This window comes from Neofelis nebulosa, chromosome 3, assembly GCF_028018385.1.
Source record: "Neofelis nebulosa isolate mNeoNeb1 chromosome 3, mNeoNeb1.pri, whole genome shotgun sequence".
Taxonomy (NCBI): Eukaryota; Metazoa; Chordata; class Mammalia; order Carnivora; family Felidae; genus Neofelis; species Neofelis nebulosa.
In genome coordinates this window covers 44,916,880-44,938,019 of record NC_080784.1, presented here as the reverse complement: position 1 = coordinate 44,938,019, position 21,140 = coordinate 44,916,880, and the positions used below count along the sequence as shown (strand labels likewise).

Sequence of the window (21,140 nt, the reverse complement as noted above, 5' to 3'; positions counted from 1 at the left end):
TGGGTTCTTTAGGCAGGTGTAGGTGGAATCTAAGTGATCAGCAGGACGCGCGGTGAGCCCAGCGTCCTCCTACGCCGCCATCTTCCGGAACTCCTCCCCTTTGTCTTCAGCAAGGACCTCAGTTGGTTGTGGCTTTTTACCTGTGGAGTGACCCAAACCTTCATTCTTGAGGGCTCTGGGCCGTTTGTAGTCCAGCCTGGATTGAGTTGCTGTAGTTTTCCGTTGACCTTAATCACAGGGCACAGTAATACTAAGAGGCACCTTCGGGGCTCTCCTGTATTACACACATACTCTTCCTCCCCTCCATTGTGCAATAGCAGTTCCCCGTGGTTGTCAAGATCAGTCCCCATAGCCAGCACAGTGACTCCTTTCATTGCCTGTCCATTCAGAGGCATGAGGAGTGTAAAATGGCTAGCTGGTGGCTTCAATTCCAGCTCTCAGCGGAATCATTGTTGTGTCTTCTGATGGAAGCACTCCTCTCTTTGGAATTAAGACTCTAAGTCAGAAGGTTGTGGGAAGAGGAAGCCAAAATTTTGCCAGAGGGTCACTAGGAGAAATAGCAGTGGCACTTTTACTTCTGCCTCATGATTTCTGGACCGGTGAATCCTGGCTCTGGTAGAAACAGCACCATATATTGGATGCTGATTCAGAACATACACAACCCTCTGGAGAACTTTGCCCCTTCCTATAAGGCATTGCCACCTAGTTGGTGCTGTAACAGAGTCTTCAAAAGGCCTTCCATTATTCTGTCAAACTAGCAACTTCTGGATGGTAGGAGATGTGGTAAGACCAGAGAATTCCATGAACCTGTACCCCTTGCCACATTTCATTTGCTGTGAGGTGAGTTCTTTGATGAGAAGCAAATCTGTGTGCTATATACCATGATGGTGGTTAAAGACAGTCTATCTGTGGATGGTAGTTTGGGCAGAAGAATTCCATCCAGGCAAAGCAGTCCTTGTCTAATTAAGTGTCTATTCCAATAAGAATAAAATTCGTATTCTTCCATGATGGAAAAGGTCCAGTGTCATAAACCTACAACCAGGAGGCTGGCTGTCATATTGAGGACTCAGAATTGGTCTCTGCTGTTGGCAGATTGGGCACCCAATAGTGGCCATAGCCCAGTTGTTTTTGATGAGTGGAAGTGCATGTTGTTTAGCTTATGTATAATGTCCATCCCTGTCACTATGGCCCCTTGCTCTTGTCCCCATTGGGAGATGACAAGGATGATGGGGAAGACAGGTTGACTGGTATCCAAAGAATAGGTCATCCTATTCATTTGACTATTAAAATTCTCCTCTGCTGAGGTCACTTTTTGGTGAGTGTTCACATGGGACACAAATATCTTCATGTGTTTTTCCCATGAGGACATATCTTTTGATAATCTTGTAGAAGGGAAAGGCAGTTAAGATCCCTGCAAACTAAATTATGATGTAGGGCTGAAGAGTTGCTATACCCTTGAGAGAGGACAGTGCCAGCTGAAAGCAAACTGCTTCTGGTCATCCTTATTGACCAGTGTGGAGAAAATAGTATCTGCCTGTTCAATAGCTGCATACCAGATGCCGGGAAATATGTGAATTTGCTCAAGCAGTAAAACCTCAGTGGCTACAGCAGCAATTACACTTACCAGCTGTTTAAGCTTATGACAGTCCACTGTTGTTCTCCAAGTTCTGTCTTCTGCACGGGCCAAATAGCTTAGCTGAATTGGAGTATCTTTATCTTTCTAGTCCTTAATGGTGGTATTGATCTCTGCAGTACCTTCTGGATTGTGGTATTACTTTTGGTTTACTGTTTTCCTAGGTAGTGGGTGTTCTAGTGGCTTCTGCTTGGCCTTTCCCACCATAATAGCCCTGACTCCACAGGTCAGGGAGCCAGTGTAGGGATTCTGCTAGCTGTTGATTATGTCTGTTCCAGTCATGCATTCTGGGGAAATAGCCACAGAATGGGTTCAGGGATGCACTGGGCCCACTGTGAGGACAACCTGAGCTGAAACTCCATTGACCACCTGACCTCCATAGCTCCCTACTCTGACTTGTAGGCCACCATGATATTTTGGATCTCCTGGAAGCAATGTCAGTTCGGAGATAGTGTCTCGTAGTCTCTGAGAGGTCTGATTACTTTTCTGCAATGTTCAGTTACCCTGGTAAAAGGCCTTAGGTCCTGTTGGGGATGGATAGGAGAAAGATTGACAGCAAAAATTTTTGGCAGCATATCAGGGTTCTACCTCTCCTTCATTTAAGGGGTTCTGGGTCTAAAAATATGGTTCAGGTCTGAGAATCAATTGAGGGCCCATGATTTTTTTTGATTCAGGTTTGTTCATTTGACCTCGAACTTTTCTTCTTATAGAGATGTAGTAAGAATTTGCTGGTGGGCTTCCTCTCTTTTTATTTCTAGGAACACTGTGATCAACTAATGCCATAGGTCTGTACAAGTCAGACTTTTCTAATTGCTCCTTTGACTTTGCTGTTCATTATGCAAAAAGGATATCAAGTAGCTGCTATGTAGTAGTTCTGGTGAAAAAACCATGGCAAGTTTACACTGAGGCATGGCACCACGGGTAGTCAGCTTTATTATTACTTTTATTGTTGTTGGGTTAGAAACCATTCTCTCTTTTATTTATATTTTTCTTTTCAAATTTTTATTTAAATTCTAGTTACATAACATACAGTGCAGTATTGGTTTCAGGAGTAGAATTCAGTAATTCATCACTTACATATAACACCCAGTGCCCATCATAACAAGTGCCCTCCTTAATACCTATCACCCATTTAGCCCATCTTCTACCCACCTGCCTCCATCAACCCTCAGTTTGTTCTCTCTTAAGAGTCTCTTAATGGTTTGTTTCCCTCTTTCTTTTTCTTTCTTTTTTTTTTCCCTTCCCATATGCTCATCTGTTTTGTTTCTTAAATTCCACATATGAGTGAAATCATATGGTACTTGTCTTTCTCTGACTGGCTTATTTCACTTATAATGCACTCTAGCTCCATCCACATTGTTGCAGATGGCAAGATTTCATTCTTTTTGATGGCTAATATTCCAGTGTATGTATGTGTATGTATGTATGTATACATGTGTGTATGTGTGTATACATGTGTATGTAACATGTGTTGTATATACATATGTACGTATGTACACATATGTACACATATGTATATGTATACACACACACACACCACATCTTCTTTATCCACTCATCAGTCGATTGACATTTGGGATCTTTGCATATTTTGGCTCTTGTTGATAATGCTGCTATAAACATCAGGGTGCATGTACCCCTTTAATCTGTATTTTTGTATTTAAAAAATTTGTATTTTTGTATTTGGATAAACACCTAGTAGTGCTTGCTGGGTTGTAGGGTGGTTTTATTTTTAACTTTTTGAGAAACCTCCATACTGTTTTCCAGAGTGGCTGTACCAGTTTGCACTCCCACCAACAATGAAAAAATGTTCCCCTTTCTTCACATCCTCACCAACACCTGTTGTTTCTTGTGTTGTTAATGAAAAAAAAATTTTTTTTAATGTTCATTTATTTTTGAGAGAGAGAGAGAGAGAGAGAGAGAGAGAGAGAGAGACAGAGCATGAGCGGGGGAGGGGCAGAGAGAGAGGGAGACACAGAATCAGAAGCAGGCTCCAGGCTCTGAGCTGTCAGCACAGAGCCCAATGCGGGACTTGAACCCACAAGTCGTGAGATCATGACCTGAGCTGAAGTCAGACGCTTAACTGACTGAGCCACCCAGGTGCCCCGTGTTACTAATTTTTAGTCAGCTTTATTTTGATTACACAATGATGCTAGCAGTATTCCTGCAGTGATAGTATATGTTGTATTGCCTCTTATGTTTCCTTCCTTAAGTTAAAGTGATTGAGGTTCCCAAGGAAATGGGTGCTTTCAGCACAACTAGGCAGATTTCTTTGTTTGATAATTGGCAGTGATGTATTTATGCCAGGATCATACTGGATTCTTGTTTTCCCATCTTCTTCCATTTCTGTCCTGAGTCAGTAGGAACAGCAAGAACATTGCATTCAAGTGAATGAAATAAGTGAGCACCATATGTTGATTTAGGCTTGTCTTTGAGAAAACAGAGACTTAATAATAGGAGCTGTTCTGTTTCTCTTCAGAGAGGTACTGGTAAACTATATCCATTATTTACCAGGATATGGGACACTTAGTAGGGGATTGATACATATTTAATGAGGAAAGGAAGGAAAGCAAGGGAGGGAGAGAAAGGAAAGGAAAGGAAAAGAAAGGATAGAAAACGAATGGAGACCCAAATTTTCTATTTTTATTTTTGTTTCTTCTCAGTTAAGATCAGTCATGAGTACTGTGCTGGATTTCTCTGAAGGTAGAGATGTTGACTTTGACCAGACTCCTGCTGTCTCTAGTGTCTGTCTGTTGTACACCTTACTTTATGGTGGGTCAGATGGGGATTGAAGAGAGACAACTAAAAATTAAATGGGACGTATTTATGCTAGATCATAGGCTAGAGTAGTAGAGATCTGTCAACTCTTGATACATTTTGTAAAAATGGCAAGTTATTGCAGTCTAAAAATATAATTGTGGATACCTTTTGATGAGGTAAATACTATTACATAGCAAAGATATTACCTTCATAGAGGCCTGTGGAAAAGTCTAGGACTACAAACTGCAGTTGTTTTTTTCTCTCTTTTTTTAATTGTTTATTTTTGAAAGAGAGATACAGAGCGAGAGTGGAGGAGTGGCAGAGAGAGAGGGAGACACAGAATCTGCACTTGATCTTAGCCAAAAGGCCGAGGAGCGATTAGAGACACAGAATCTGAAGCAGGCTCCAGGCTCTGAGCTGTCAGCACAGCCTGACGTGGGGCTTGAACTTGTGAACCGCAAGATCATGACCTGAGCCAAAGTCAGGTGCTTAACTGACTGAGCCACCCAGGCACCATCAGTTGTTTTTCTCTTTGGAGATTATCTGGAAGTTTTAGAGCTCTTTCTGTTCCCTAGAAGGGCCCTGTTAGGGATCCTGCCACGTGCTGTTTGCCGTGTTCAGGTATTATTCTCTGTTCCCTTTTCACGTTGCTTGATCCAACTTCTTTCGCCTCGTATCCATTTTCTTTTAAACGAAACCATATAAACATTAGATGCGTAAGATAGGCCAGTGAATTCCTTTATTCAGTAGAAAGTACTGACATTTTGACTTAAAAATATTTACAAATAAAATTTATTTAGGAATGTGTAATTAGTGGGCGAATTGAACATGAAGTGATAATACATATATACAATATGAGAAAGCAAAAATGGATTGCCACTTTGTCAGCTGTCATGGCTGTTTGACAATCCTTCTTGTTAGTAGAGCATCTAAATTCAGCATTTTATATATGGTAAATTAAAAACCCAATAACAATAGCTGGCAATGTCTTCACCAACCCTTCCCAGCCTGATCTAAAGTCTAATGATGTATTAGAAACATATTTGAGAGCGGGGAAAAGGAATATGCTGAGAACACTAGCATACTATGCATGCTTTTTCATTTATTTATAATTTCATCTTTTTAATGATATTTCTTGTAGGGTCTTAGTGTTTGAGCCCAGGCTAACTTTCAGGTACAATGTAAGCTTTATTTTTACATTTTGTTGTTAAGTATAAAAGTAGAACAAAAATGTTTTATCTGTGAGGCTTGACACTTTCTAGAAGGTGTTGAGGCAGTTCATCAAGGTGTATGGATTGTCATAGGGAATATACTTTTATTTATGAATTAAATTGCCATACCTTTTTTTTTTTTTTTAATGTTACAGAAGCCAAGGCTGCCCCAAGAGATTGTTTCATTGATGTGAATTCTAAAGGTGACAGATTTGGCAATTGTGGTTTCTCTGGCAATGAGTACAAGAAGTGTGCCACTGGGTAAGTGGAGGTGAGGTTATAAAGGAATGTGAATGATTTTAAGACCCGTCATCTTGCAACTGCTGGCTTTCTCTCCCTTAAATACTGAACTTTTCAAATTAACTTTTCAAGTTTTAGAACATAAGACTTCAGCGAGACTCTGAAAAGAACTAGTAAAATAATTCATCCCTTTAGATGTTAACTGTCTAAAGTCTAATGGATTTTAGAATCTTTGTTTTTCCTTATTCTACAATAAGAACCTCAAATAAACACTCTTCCTCTTCTTTTTTTCATTAAAAGATGGCACTGATTAAGGTGTAGATACCTGCAAAATTCATTCTGGATGTTGTTATTTTCTTCTTGCTCTATATAATTTTAAAGTGACAAATTAAAACCTTTTTTTTGTTTCTACATTTGCTTATTGTAAAAGTTAATAATTATTAAAGAATTACAAATAAAAAAAAAGTCATCCATAATATCAGTCCATATATATCTACTAATTGCATTGTGTTTCTTCCTCTTTTTTGTTTCTATGCACTGTACATACACACACTGATATTTTGTATAATTGGAATTATTCTATATTACTGAGCATCTCTTCTCTTTGCTCCTACTTTGCCAGTTAGTCTAAGTAACTGTACGGAAACAATGTTTGCTAAGAAGAAATAACAGCAGTCAATCTCCATGTCGCTAAATCCATCAGACATTGTTAGGTCTTCATGCTACTTGACCTTTTGGTGTCATTCAAGTATGTTGACTGTTTTTTCCTTGAAGAAACCTCTTTCCTTCGCTTTTGTGTGGGATGTTCTTCTAGTATTCTTTTCTGTGTTTCTGGTTGCTCCTTTAGTGTGTTTATTTGTAGGCTCATCTTTCTCTACTCAGCCATTAAATACTGGAGACACCACGTATGCTGGCTTACATGTGGCCTTCTGCCACAGGGCCTTTGCACACACTATTCCTTCTGCCTGGCATGCCTTCAGCTCCTCCAGATCTCAGTTTTAAAGACTTCCTCACCTTTCTTAACAGAGCCAGAGAGCCCTCTTGTAAGGTGTTCTTACTGCTGTGTCCTTTTCCCCCTTAATGTTAGCCAATTTATTTTGTTCTAATCATTTCTTCATATATAAAACAGAGTAGATGGAAGGAAGATAAGAAAAACAAGAAAGTGTTTCAAAAGGAGATATGAATGTAACTTTTTTTTTTTTTTCAACGTTTTTTTTTTTTTTTTTATTTATTTTTGGGACAGAGAGAGACAGAGCATGAACGGGGGAGGGGCAGAGAGAGAGGGAGACACAGAATCAGAAACAGGCTCCAGGCTCCGAGCCGAGCCATCAGCCCAGAGCCTGACGCGGGGCTCGAACTCACGGACCGCGAGATCGTGACCTGGCTGAAGTCGGACGCTTAACCGACTGCGCCACCCAGGCGCCCCAAAAGGAGATATGAATGTAACTTTTGATATTCATCTTATATAGTTTCAAAAGTAGTTGTAGATATAAGTTCTCTTCTGTTTACATAGCACTTTTTCTGGGGAAGTCATACTATTATTATTCATACATTTTTAGTGTATTTAAATTCTAAATTATTTTGGTTTATGCCCAAACCACTGTCCTAGTAAGAACAATCATTTAAAAATGATATGATGTGGGGCACCTCGGTGGCTCAGTCATGAGCCCAGAGTCGTGGGATCTAGTCCCATGTTGGGCTCTGTGCTGTGTGTGGAGCCTGCTTAAGATTCTCTCCCTCAACATCTCTCCCCCACTTGCACACGCTCTGTCTCTCAAATAAAATAAAAATGACAATATCTTCAAATAAGATAGAGGATAATTTTCCAGGTAAAAAGAAGAATAAATACAAAACCAGTTCTAGGCATAGAATTTTATGATTCTTTTCTGGTGTTTAGAAAAGACACAGGAGGGTCTGTCCTGCATTTTGGGGAGACTGGACCCATCTTGGTTACCATAATTTGTCTAAATTAAAATGAGAAAAGTAGGAACTTGAATGTTGAATGAAGGACGAACTGCTTAAGAAATTGGATGTTTTTTTTGTTGTTGAATTTGATGTGTTTTCCTTATTGTTCATATCATTAATTTTTAAAAATTTATATTGTGATTTCTCCTGTGACTCCTGAGTTATTAAAAGTGTGTTGCTTAATTTCTAGATATTTGGGAGTATTCTGGTTATGTTTTTGATTTCTAGTTTAATTCCAATGAGAACATACTCTGTATAACTTTAGTTCTTTGCAGTTTATTGAGATGTGAGTTATTGCCCAGCATGTGGTCTCTTTTGGTGAATGTCCATGTACAATTGGAAAAAAAGTGCATTCTATAGTTATTGGGTTGTGTTATTCTATAAATGTTGACAGTCTTATTCAAGCTTCCTATATCTTTGTGTTGCATGTGTGTGTTTTAGGTTTGTCCTTCAATTTAAAAAAAAAATTTTTTTTTTAATGTTTATTTTTGAGAGAGAGAGACAGAGCATAAGCAGGGGAGGAGCAGAGAGAGAGGGAGACACAAAATCTGAAACAGGCTCCAGGTTCTGAGCTGTTAGCATAGAGCCCGATGTGGGGCTTGAACTCACAAACTGTGAGATCATGACCTGAGCCAAAGCCGGATGCTCAACCGACTGAGCCACCCAGGCACCCCCTTGTCCTTTAATTTCTGAGAGAAGTGGGTTAAAATCTCCAGCTATGATTATAAAGTTGTCTGTTTCTCTTTTTTAGTTCTATACATTTTTTTGCTGTGTGTCTTTTGAATCAGTAAATTCTTATGTTATTAGGTGCATCCACATTTAGGTTGTTATGTCTCCTTGACGAATTGGCCCTTTAATTATTACCAAATTTTCTTCTTTATCTTTGCAATATTCTTGTTTAGCATTTGTTGCAGTTTCATTTGTTTATGTGACTGTTTGGTGATCACCCTTCATTGGTAAACTAAAGTGCAGTGACACGTTTTATCTTATGTGTTTAGTGTAATATTTGGCACATGATAAGTACCTATTAAATATTTGTTGAATGAATGTAGGAACAGATGATACAGCTGATGGGTGGATAATTAGTGTAACTGATTAAATGAACTGAGGTGAAACTTTGGGGTAAGTGGATTAATGCAGACCTGGAGAGAGCTTGCTAGACGTGTCTGATCTTTGTCTTTAGCCTGGTTCTGTTTCCATGATCTTATGAGTATCTTAATGAAATTATAGAAACTACACTTAGGAAATGTATAAATTACTGGGTAGCTGATTTGAAAAACATTTTATAATAGTAATATAGCATTAATATAGCCATTAGGAATGCATATCTGAAGTCAGACTCTTTGGGTTTGAATACTGCTTCAACTGCTTAAGATCTCTGAGACTTTGGACAAGTTGCTTTCCTTTTCTTTTTCTTCTGTGCCTCATTTTTCTATAAAATGAGGATAATAATGGTACCTATTTCCAGTTGTTTTGAAGACCAAATGTGTTGATGGATGCTAGTACTAAGAAGAATACCCGATTCGTTGCAAGACTCATCATTGTCATCACTGCTTTGTAATCATCCTCATCACAGAAAATGTATAAAATCTAGAAGAATCTAAAGGAAGTGAACCCTGTGGTCCTGCCATCCAGAGATACTCCCTCACATTTTTGTTGTATTTCCTTTTTGTATGTGTGTATATACATTCATAAGCATACATTTGTGCATCATACATGTATGTACACATACATATGTGTACTCAGAACCCCGCATCTGTATGCATAAACAAAATTGCAAAGTATGATTTATACTATTTTATAAATTCAGTTTACTTTCCACTATATTAAGAGAGTTTATAGGATGTATTCAGCTTCTTTTAATCATTTCCTTATTTTAGGAATTCAAGTTGTTTCTAGTAGTTTGCTATTTTATTTTACTTTATTATTATATTTTTTAACGTTTATATTTGAAAGAGTGAGGACAGAGTGCAAGTGGGAGAGGGGCCGAGAGAGAGGGAGACACAGAATCTGAAGCAGGCTCCAGGGTCTGAGCTGCAAACACAGAGCCTGATGCAGGGTTTGAACTCATGAACTGTGAGATCATAACCTGAGTCACAGTCGGACGCTTAACCGACTGAGCCATCCAGGCACCCCGTAGTTTGCTATTTTAAATAAGGTTGTGATATATACAGCTGAAGTATTTGTTTATTTCTCTGATTGTTTCCTTAATAGCTTTTCTCAAAAAATATGGATAAGTTTTAAGGCTCCTCATAGATAGTTCCAAATTGATCTTCAAAACATTTAACTGATTTATGCTTTCCCTACTGCCTCACCAATGCCAGAGTGTTATCTTAAAAATTTATAGTTGACCTTTTTTTTTTTTTTTAATTTTTTTAACGTTTATTTTATTTTTGAGACAGAGAGAGACAGAGCATGAACGGGGGAGGGGCAGAGAGAGAGGGAGACGCAGAATCGGAAACAGGCTCCGGGCTCTGAGCCATCAGCCCAGAGCCCGACGCGGGACTCGAACTCACGGACCGTGAGATCGTGACCTGAGCCGAAGTCAGACGCTTAACCAACTGAGCCACCCAGGCGCCCCAAAAATTATAGTTGACCTTTGAACAACATGGGGGTTAGAGATGCTGACTTCCCACATAGTCACAAATTCACTTATAACTTTTGACTCCCCTAAAACTTAATTACAATAGCCTATTGGTCAGAAGCCTTACCAATAACAAAAAAATAGTTGATTGAATGTTATATGTATTATATGCTGTGTTCTTACAATAAAGTAAGCTAGAGACAATGTTATTAAGAAAATCATAAGGAAGAGAAAATACATTTGCAGGACTGCACTGTAAAAAATCCGTGTGTTAAGTGGACCTGTGCAATTCAAACATGTAATGTTCTAGGGTTAGCTGGACTTTTCCAATTTGTTATATCAAATAGATGTTTCTTTTTTTGTTTTTTGTTTTTGTTTTTTTTTTAATTTTAGAGAGAGAGAGCGTGAATGGGGGACAGGAGCAGAGGGTTGGCGGGGGGGAGAGAGAGAGAGAGAGAGAGAGAGAGAGAGAGAGAGAGAGAGAGAGCAAGTGATCTTAAGCAGTCTCCACACTCAGTGCAGAGCCTGATGTGGGGCTCAAGTCCCACGACCCAGAGATCGTGACCTGAGCCAAAATCAAGAGTTGGATGCTTAACCCACTGAGCCACCCAGGTGCCCCCATTTTAAAAAAATGTTTATTTATTTTGAGAGAGGGAGAAAGTGTGAGCACACATAAGTCGGGGGAGGGGCAAAGAGAGAGGGAAAAGAGACAGAATCCCAAGTAGGCTCTACACTTTGAACTCAGAGCCTGACACAGGGCTTGATCCCATGAACTGTGAGATCATGACCTGAGCCGAAATCAAGAGTCAGATGCTTAAATGCCTGAGCCACCCAGGCGCCCCTCATTTTTATTTTAAATGAATTTGTAAATAATTATTTAAGATTTTTTGTTGTTGTTCAAAAGATGTTTAAAGAGATCTAGAAAAATGTGGCTTCCACTCTTACTCTTTTTCTCTCTTCCCACCCTACCCCCAGGTACCTATTTCTGTTAGCTTTTGGTATGTCTTTGCAGTGTCTTTCTGCCAGTACAGTCTTATTCCTCCCCCCTCCCCGCTTCCTGTTGTGCATACTGCAGACACTGTTGTGCAGATTGTATTGTTGCATTTCACCGAAAGAGCTCTCTTCTCTTTCAGTACATAGATGGTGTCATCTTTTAAAAAACTTTTTAAACAAAAAATTTCAAATATACAGAGGAGCAGAAGGAATACAGAGGAGTAGAAGGAGTATTTCAAATATACAGAAGGAGTAGAAGTATTATGAAACCCATATATTCTAGATTAAAAACATTGTTGGCATTCTATCATATTTTCTTTGTCTAGACTTGTCTGTCTGAACCACTTTTAAATAAATTCTAGGCATTATGATACTTCATTCCTAAATTCTTTAGTATTCATCTCTGACAGATAAGGCCATTCACAAGACCAATGTCATACCTACCAAAATTAATAATTTCCTAATATCATGTAATACCTGGTCAATATTAAAGTTTCTCCAACTGTCCTCAAGTTGTGTTTCATAGCTGTTTTTTTGCCACATCAGGATTCCGTCAAGGATCATGCATCACATTTAGTTGTCATGCCACTTATGTCACTTTTAATATAAAATATGTAGTCTTCTTCATAAATTTTTTTTTCTTTTTGACGACAGTGATCTGAGGGAAATAACTGGGCCAGTTCTTTTAGTATGGCCCGTGATCTGGATTTGTTTGATAGTTTCTTCTCAATGTTGCTTTATATGTGTCTCTATCCCTAAATTTTCTATAAATCAGAAGTTAAATCTAAAGTCGTAATTAGATTCAGGTTAAACATTTTAGGGAAGAATACTTCGTAAGAGGCACATGATGTCAAGGAGGCACATAATTCTGGGTTGTCTTTTTATTAGTGGTCAAACCCCCAACCCCCATGTCAGGCTCCATGCTGAGCCTGGAACTTGCTCCCACCAATGTTTTGCTTCACAGTTTTAATATGCATTGATGATCCTTGCCTGAAGCAATTATTCTATTGAGGCTTGTGATAGAATTTTCTTTTATAATATAACCATGAACACCTCTTAGCTTTGTTGGCTGTTTGTATTCCTTATTTTGTGAATTGCCTTTTTTGTATCTTTGCTAATTTTTTCTGTGGAAGTGGGTTTTTTTCTTACTGATTTTTAACAGCTTTATATATATATATTTAATTTTTTAAAAAAATTATTTTTATTTTTGAGAGTGAGTGAGCAGGGGAGGGGCAGAGAGAGAGGGAGATGGAGAATAAAAAGCAGGCTCCATGCTGACAGTAGAGAGCCTCATGTGGGGGTTGAACTCATGAACTGTAAGATCATGACTTGAGCTGAATTCAGGGACTTAACCAACTAAGCCACCTAGGTGTCCTATGGCTTTTTATACATTAAGAGTATTTTCCTTTTACTTTTTAACATGTCACCAAGACTACACATGAAACACTGAGTATATCATCGCAGCTTGAATTTTGGTAGGTCCAACAGATGTTAACTAAGGTCTGCTTTATGCTACACTTTGTTCTGGAGGTTTTCTTTTTTAAAAAAATTATTCTTTATTTTAGAGAGAGAGAGAGAGAGGGTGGGTGAGAGAAATGGAGGGAGAGAGACAGAGAATCCCAAGTAGGTTACAGGCTCAGCATGGAGCCTGACGTGGGGCTTGATCCCACAACCCTGGGATCATTATTTGAGCTGAAATCAAGAGTCAGACTCTCAACTGACTGAGCCACCCAGGCGCCCCATGTTTTAGAGGTTTTCATATCTAATTTCAACCAACTATGTGAGATAGACATTATTATTTATCTCTTGTTTTTCAGATGAAGGAACTGAAGCTCAGAAAGTTTAAACACTTTATTCAGGTTAACTAGGGAATAAATGGTGACATAAGAATAAATGTAAATGAGACAAAATTACTAACCCTTAAGTGCAGGATGGAGGAAAGAGGAGACTTAACAATATATGCAAAAAGTAAATAGGAATTTTAGCTAGTGATCAGTTCAAGGGCATCTATAATGTAATGTAGTTACCATAAAAGCTACTGTAATCATGGGCCTAATAGTAGTACAGTATCTAGAATATAGGAAATGTGAGCTCTGTTATGTTATTTGCTTATCAGGCTGTAACTGAAATTTCATGCCCTGCTCTGAGCACTGTGCTTCAAGAGGCAATGAGAGAACCTGGAACATATTTAGAGGGGAGCTTCCTTGTTCCATGAGAAATGATTATAAGATATTGCTCTGGTGAATAAGTATTTAGGAACTATGTGATAATTGTCCTAAAATAGCTGCCATGTGGAAGAAGGAAAAGACATTTGCTATTAGCTGTGTGATCTCATGTGGAAGGTCTGGGACCAATGAGGAAAAGTTATAAGGATATAAATTTTAGCTCAAGAAATAAAATAGTTTTATGAAAGCTAGACTGGGAATTTTTAGGGGGTGATTAATTAGAGGAATTGGTGAATTAGAGGAAAACAATATCCTATAATGACTTGGCAGTGATAACATAAAGGAGATTCTAGTATAGGGTAGATTCTTGGATCACAAGGCAATCAGGTAGAAAATTTCAATATAGCATCTTAAGAGTTGATATTAGTGGTATTTAGTGTGTTATGGAAGGGTATAGGAAGGGCATTTAGCTAACACAGCCTTGGTAATAGGAATTGTAGTCAGATAACCCTTCATAGAGTTGTAATATTGAATCAGTGAATTGAATTAGTGAATTAATGAGTTAATGAATTGAGTCTTAAATTAAGTAACTAAGAGTTAGCTTAGCCCAAGCCATGAAGGGTGGAGTCCTTTCTTAATTATTTTATAGTACAGAATCTAATTTTCTCCTTATGGCAACTCTGTAAGAAGTCACAACTGAATTTTGGTATAGTTCTATTATTTTCTATGGAAAAGCATTTATAAAATTATATTTATAAACAACTCTTTAGTTAGACGTGTTTGAGCCCTAAACTGCTAGTAAAGAGAGAGTAGGGGTGGGGAGAGAAGGAGCAGGAACACCACCTGGTACACCTACTGATTTCATCCTAGCATCCAGTTATCTCTGCCATATTTGAAGAGACCTGCTTAGGTGCCTTTGCTCTTATATGCTTTCTCTGTTGAGACTCCCTTCAGCTAACTATCAGTAAACTTTCTTTAAGTAAAAAAAAAACAACAAAAAACTTTATGTGTCCAAATATATAATTTTTATTTTTATTTTGTATCTACAGTGGGTGCATTTTATGTTTGCATTATTTCTCTATCTTACAGGAATGCTTTGTGTGGAAAGCTTCAGTGTGAGAATGTACAAGACATGCCTGTATTTGGAATTGTGCCTGCTATAATTCAGACTCCCAGTAGAGGCACCAAATGTTGGGGTGTGGATTTCCAGCTAGGATCGGATGTTCCAGATCCTGGGATGGTGAACGAGGGTACAAGATGTGATGATGGAAAGGTAATCAGAATGTTTTCTATTTATAATTTAAAATTAAAAAAATAAAAAAAGCATTATACAAAGTAAGTGGTTATTCTTTTCTTATTTATAAAAGAAATCTAATGTTTTTTTGGTAGAGATTTTGGAAAATACAAAATTAAGAATGGCTGTTATTCTACTACCCAGATTTCACTGGCAGTCATATATTATAACCACTAGTCTGTGTTGCTGTGCATATTTCTTTCCATTATCAATGGTGCTATAATTTATTAGCAGTCTGCTATTATTGGGACATTTAGGTGATTGCCAGGATTGTGAGTGTGTGTGTGTGTGTGTGTGTGTGTGTGTATGATTGTGTGTCTCTAGACTAGACTAGAATGTGTAGTACCAGAAATGTCATAATGCTTGTCCCCCCATGCTCTCTGCTACCCTGATCACTGCTGTTTGGATCAGATATGAGTCAAGAGTCAGCCAGCTCCTGACTCACTACCATTGGTTTCTATATGATAAGATGAGCTAGGACAAATTCCTTTTGGGGGGGAATATATAATTAAGAAATACTATTAAGAATAGGGCAGAAACTGTAAGAATTCTTCAGCGATGCTATGAAGCAAGAGCAGGGCTAGAATGGTTATGGCAAACTTCAGTCATATACAAAAGATATGGGGGAGCAGGAGTGTTGGGCAAATTGAAGAAACCAATTTAAAGGAGAGTAGAGGAGGGGGAAGAGAGAGAGAACACAAGTGACTGATAAGGTGACACATAAAAAAGACGGGTGGACTTGCTAGTTACCTCCGTCATTGTGTACTGAGTTTTCAGTTCCAGTTCTGTTCCTCCTTTCCTACAAAAAGACCCTTATATTTTTGTGACTGTTGTTGCCACTATAAAAACTCGATTGCTGCAGTTACTATAAACAATGCTGAGGTAAATGGCTTTATAAATAAAAATTTCAGAATATTATGATTGTTTCCTGAGGTGAAACTACTATAATGGGGTGTGCATACTTTTTAAGGTTTTAGAGTTTTGCATGAATTCTCTTTTACTTTTTTAAGTTTATTTATTTATTTTGAGAGAGAGAGAGAGAGAGCAGCATGAGTGGGTGAGGAGCAAAGAGAGAGGGAGAAAGAGAATCCCGACCAGGCGCCATGCTATCAGCACATGGAGCCCAGTGCTGGGCTCCAACTCATGAACCGTGAGATCATGACCTGAGTCGAAATCAGGAGTTGGACGCTTAACCAACTGAGCCACCCAGGTGCCCGTGCCTGATTCTCTTTAGAAAAAGCTTTAATAGTTTATTTTCCAACCAGTTTTTAGTGGGAAATGTTTTAATTCTTCACACCATAGTCAAGATTAGCTATCATTTTCAAGCTTTCGTTGGTGGTTTCCTTTTTATTTTACTTTCTTCTTAATTATTAGTGATGTTGAATTTTTTTGTCTCTATATGTTTATTCCTTCTTCTGTGATTTGCCATGTTGATGTTCTTTATACACTTAAAAATTGGCCTATTTTCTTATTGATTTTGAATTTGATTTCTTATTGATTTTAAAGAACCTTAATTAATTTACATCATATGTAACAAATATAATATATAAATATACATATATGATGTTTTTGCCCAGCTCACTTCTTGCGTCTTCTTTCTTTTGTTTTTAGTGTTTTTTTTTTGCTGTGTTTGCATTTTTATGTATTTAAAGCTGTTATTCTCTTCCTTTATGGTTTCTAACTTTACTTACATGTTTTATAAGACTTTTATCAGTATATCACATCATTATTCTCTTGTATTTTGTAGTAGATTTTGTTTTTTATTTAATGCCTCTTTAATCCAGGGGAATGTTGAGTGTATATAGTATGAGGTTGGCATTCTTTTTTTCTCTTTTATCATTTATTCATTACTGTATGCTGAGTTCTAATGCCATTTTTTTTCAGAATGGCTTATCATTTGCCTTAACCTCATTTATAATCTCTTTCCTTTAATTTGAAATTTTATTTAAATTACCGATTAAATTTTTATATATTCTAGGGCTTAATTTTTGTTTTTTCCCTCTTCATGCCCATTGATAGGTCTAACTACTCATGTGTCAGTACTGCCTTGATTTAGTTTTTATTGGTTTTATAATGTATTTTTCTTATCTGGTCATGCAAATACCCTCCCATTCTTTTTTCCTAGTTCTCTTGGCTATTTTTATTCGCTTGTAATTCCAGATGAACTTGAGATAATGTTTGTTGAGGTGCAAAAAAAATTAAAATCTAAAAAACTAAAAAATGCTTTGGAATTTTGGTTGGGATGACATTAAATTTATAAACTTATAATGGGGAAAAGTGACATCATTACATTATTGAGTCTTCTCAAAGTAGAACATGGTATGTGTGTCCATTTTTGAGGGGTCTTCTTTTAAAGATTTACTAATAAAGGTATTTATGTTTTTTGTTAATTTTATTATTGGATAGATTTTTATTGTTATTATGAATAGGCCCATTTTCTCCTGTTATATTTTCTGTTTTGTTATATTTCAATTTCTAATTGGTTTTTACTGACAAGAGAAGCTATTTTGTTTGTATTTTTGACTGGGTATTATTGATATTCAGAAAAAATTTCATTTGTATATGTTTATTTTGTTACCAGGCATATACTTAGTGTTTACCTATTTCTATTGTCAATTATATTAGAATTTTCTTTTTTTTTTTTTCTCTTACAAACCTTTGACTTCTTTTTTTTTTTTTTTTAATATATGAAATTTATTGTCAAATTGGTTTCCATACAACACCCAGTGCTCATCCCAAAAGGTGCCCTCCTCAATACCCATTACCCACCCTCCCCTCCCTCCCACCCCCCATCAACCCTCAGTTTGTTCTCAGTTTTTAACAGTCTCTTATGCTTTGGCTCTCTCCCACTCTAACCTCTTTTTTTTTTTTTCCCTTCCCTTCCCCCATGGGTTTCTGTTAAGTTTCTCAGGATCCACATTAGAGTGAAACCATATGGTATCTGTCTTTCTCTGTATGGCTTATTTCACTTAGCATCACACTCTCCAGTTCCATCCACGTTGCTACAAAGGGCCATATTTCATTCTTTCTCATTCCCACATAGTACTCCATTGTGTATATAAACCACAATTTCTTTATCCATTCATCAGTTGGTGGACATTTAGGCTCTTTCCATAATTTGGCTATTGAGAGTGCTGCTATAAACATTGGGGTACAGTGCCCCTATGCATCAGTACTCCTGTATCCCTTGGATAAATTCCTAGCAGTGCTATTGCTGGGTCATAGGGTAGGTCTATTTTTAATTTTCTGAGGAACCTCCACACTGCTTTCCAGAGCGGCTGCACCAATTTGCGTTCCCACCAACAGTGCAAGAGGGTTCCCGTTTCTCCACATCCTAGAATTTTCTAAGTAAAAGTCATCATCTGCAAATGATAAAAAGTTGGTTTCCTTTCTCATATTTACAGTTTGGATTTATTTTCTTGTGTAATTGCAATGATAGCACTTCCAGAATAATTGTAAATAGTGATAGTGTGCATCTTTGTCTTGACTCTGACATGAGTGGGAATGCGTTTAGCCTTTCAAGGTTATGTATGATTTTGGCTAATCGCTTGGGGTACATGGTATTTTTCACTTAATGCAGTATCCTTTTAATCCTATTGAATAAGGATAAAAATAAACAGTAGATTTTACATTTTATAAGTAGTTCTTTGACATTAAAATATTAAATATTTAAAAAATATTAGATACTATGAAGATAATCATTTGGAACACCTGGGTGGCTCAGTTGGTTGAGCGTCTGACTTCAGCTCAGGTCATGATCTTGGAGTTTGTGAGTTTGAGCCCTGTGTCGGGCTCTGTGCTGACAGCTTAGAGCCTGGAGCCTTCTTTGGATTTTCTGTGTCCTTCCCTCTCTCTGCTGTTCCCCAACTTGTGCTGTCTCTCTCTCTCAAAAATAAATAAATAAAAACATTAAAAAAAATAATCATTATTTACCTTTGACCTATTGATATGTGCTGGGTTATATCAATAAATTCCCTAACATTAAATTATCTTTGCATTCCTGGAGCACACACTGGTAACATTAAATTTTTCTTTAGATATATTCCCAGATTCTATGTGTTGGTGAATTTACTTTTGTGTTTCTGAAACTGTCTACTTTTGATGTTTTTTGAATTTATGAACTTTTACTATGTAGATTGTAGTCAGTACTCTTAAGTCCCACAAAAAACTCAGATAATATTGAATTAAAGTATAACAGGATTAATTGATTTAAACCAAAGAATCAAATAAAGAGCTTTGGAACCCCAAATCTCAAATAATGTTTCTACGATCTTTGCTTCTCCCTTTTGGCTCCCCGCCCCTCCCTTGCCCCAGCTTATTGAGATATAATTAACATTTAATATGCTATATGTTTAAGGTGTACAGTGTGATGATTTGATACATGTATATATTGTGAAATGACTACCACAGTAAGGTTAGTTAACACTTCTATAAATATAATTTTTTTTCTTTTTTTTTTTTTTGGTGGTACAATATTTAAGATTTACTTTCTTGGTAACTTTCAAGTGTATAATATTGTTAACTACAATCATCAGGCTGACTATTAGATACCCAGAACTTACTCATCTTTTAACTGGAGATTTGTACTATTGGATCAACATCTCCCCATTTTTCCTATGAGTGAGGCTTCACCCCCCCCCCCTTTTTTTTTAAAGACTCCACATATATGTGAGATCATATGGTATTTGTCTGTCTTTGTCAGACTTTCTTCACTTAGAATAATGTCCCCAAGGTCCATGCATGTTGTTGCAAATGACAGGATTGGTCGTTCAGGAGTGTGTTGTTTACTTTCCACATTTTTTGTGAATTTTACACATTCCTCCTGTTACTAATTTCTAGTTTCAAACCATTGTGATTGGAAAAGATACTAGATATGATTTCAGTCTTCTTAAATATGTTGTCTTGCTTTGTGGCCCAACATAAGTTGTATCCTGTAGAATGTTCTGTGTGTGCCTCAGAAGAGTATGTATTCTGCTGCTGTTGCATGGCTGTTCTGTTTATGTCTGTTAGATCCATTTTGGTCTATAAAGTTCTTTAGATCTGCTGTTTCCTTATTAAATTTCTGTCTGGGGGCACCTGGGTGGCTCAGTTGGCTAAGCATTCATCTCTTGATTTTAGCTGAGTTCACGATCTCACGGTTTGTGAGATCAAGCCCCTGTGTTGGGCTGTGCACTGAGAGTGTGGAGCCTGCTTGGGATTCTCTTCCTCTCTGCCTGCCCTCCCCAGCTGCTCACGTATTCACGCATGCTCTCTCTCAAAATAAATAAAAAGAAATTTCTGTCTGGATGACCTATCCGATGTTGAAAGTGGGGTATTGAAGTCTACTACTAGTATTGTATTGCTGTCTGTTTCTCTCTTCACTTTTGTCACTATTTGGTTTAAATATTTAAATGCTCCAGTGGAAGGTACATAAATACTTAAAATTATTACATCGATGAATTGTCTCCTTTATCCCCATTTCATGGCCTTCTTTGTCTCTTGCAACCAATTCTGACTAAGTCTATTATATGTGATATAAATATAGCCGTTCCTGCTCTTTTGGTTACCATTGGCATAGAATATGTTTTTCTGTCCCTTCACTTTCAACCGGTGTGTCCTTAACACTATAAGTGAGCCTCTTTTAGGCAGCATATTGTTGGATATGTATATATTTTTAAGTCTATTCAGCCACTTTGTGTCTTTTGATATGGGACTTTAGTTCATTTCTATTTATTTTTTTTTTTTTAATTTTTTTTTTTTCAACGTTTTTTATTTATTTTTGGGACAGAGAGAGACAGAGCATGAACGGGGGAGGGGCACAGAGAGAGGGAGACACAGAATCGGAAACAGGCTCCAGGCTCCGAGCCATCAGCCCAGAGCCTGATGCGGGGCTCGAACTCACGGACCGCGAGATCGTGACCTGGCTGAAGTCGGACGCTTAACCGACTGCGCCACCCAGGCGCCCCAGTTCATTTCTATTTAAAGTAATTATTGATAGCTAAGGACTCATTGCCATTTCATTGTTTGTTGACTGTTTTTAGTTCTTTTGTTCCTTTTTTCCTTTCTTACTATCTTCTTTCATGATTTATTTATTTATTTATTTTTAGAGTATGCTTTAATTCTTTTGTGTGTTCTACTATGTTTCTTCTTTTGTGGTTAGCGTGAGGCTTATATAAAACATTTTGTAGATATAACAGTCTATTTTAAGCTGATAATAACTTACCTTCAATTGCATACACAAGCACTACACTTTTACTTCTCATATTTTAAACTGTTGTGTCATACTTAGCATCTTTTTATATTGTGCATCCATTAA

At 37.4% G+C, this 21,140-nt stretch overlaps 1 protein-coding gene across 2 annotated transcripts in view; it reads left to right on the top strand.

Moving 5' to 3' along the window:
- The window catches only part of ADAM9 (ADAM metallopeptidase domain 9), a 148,575-nt gene that overhangs the window by 81,860 nt on the left and 45,575 nt on the right, over window positions 1-21,140 (top strand). For both annotated transcript variants that reach the window (XR_009259106.1, XM_058720617.1), the window contains exons 15-16: window positions 5,760-5,865; window positions 14,641-14,824. Coding sequence is in view for 1 of the 2 variants with exons in the window: in XM_058720617.1 (XP_058576600.1) it covers window positions 5,760-5,865; window positions 14,641-14,824 (290 nt within the window). In the remaining variant the exon portion in view is untranslated. The remainder of the gene's footprint in view (window positions 1-5,759; window positions 5,866-14,640; window positions 14,825-21,140) is intronic.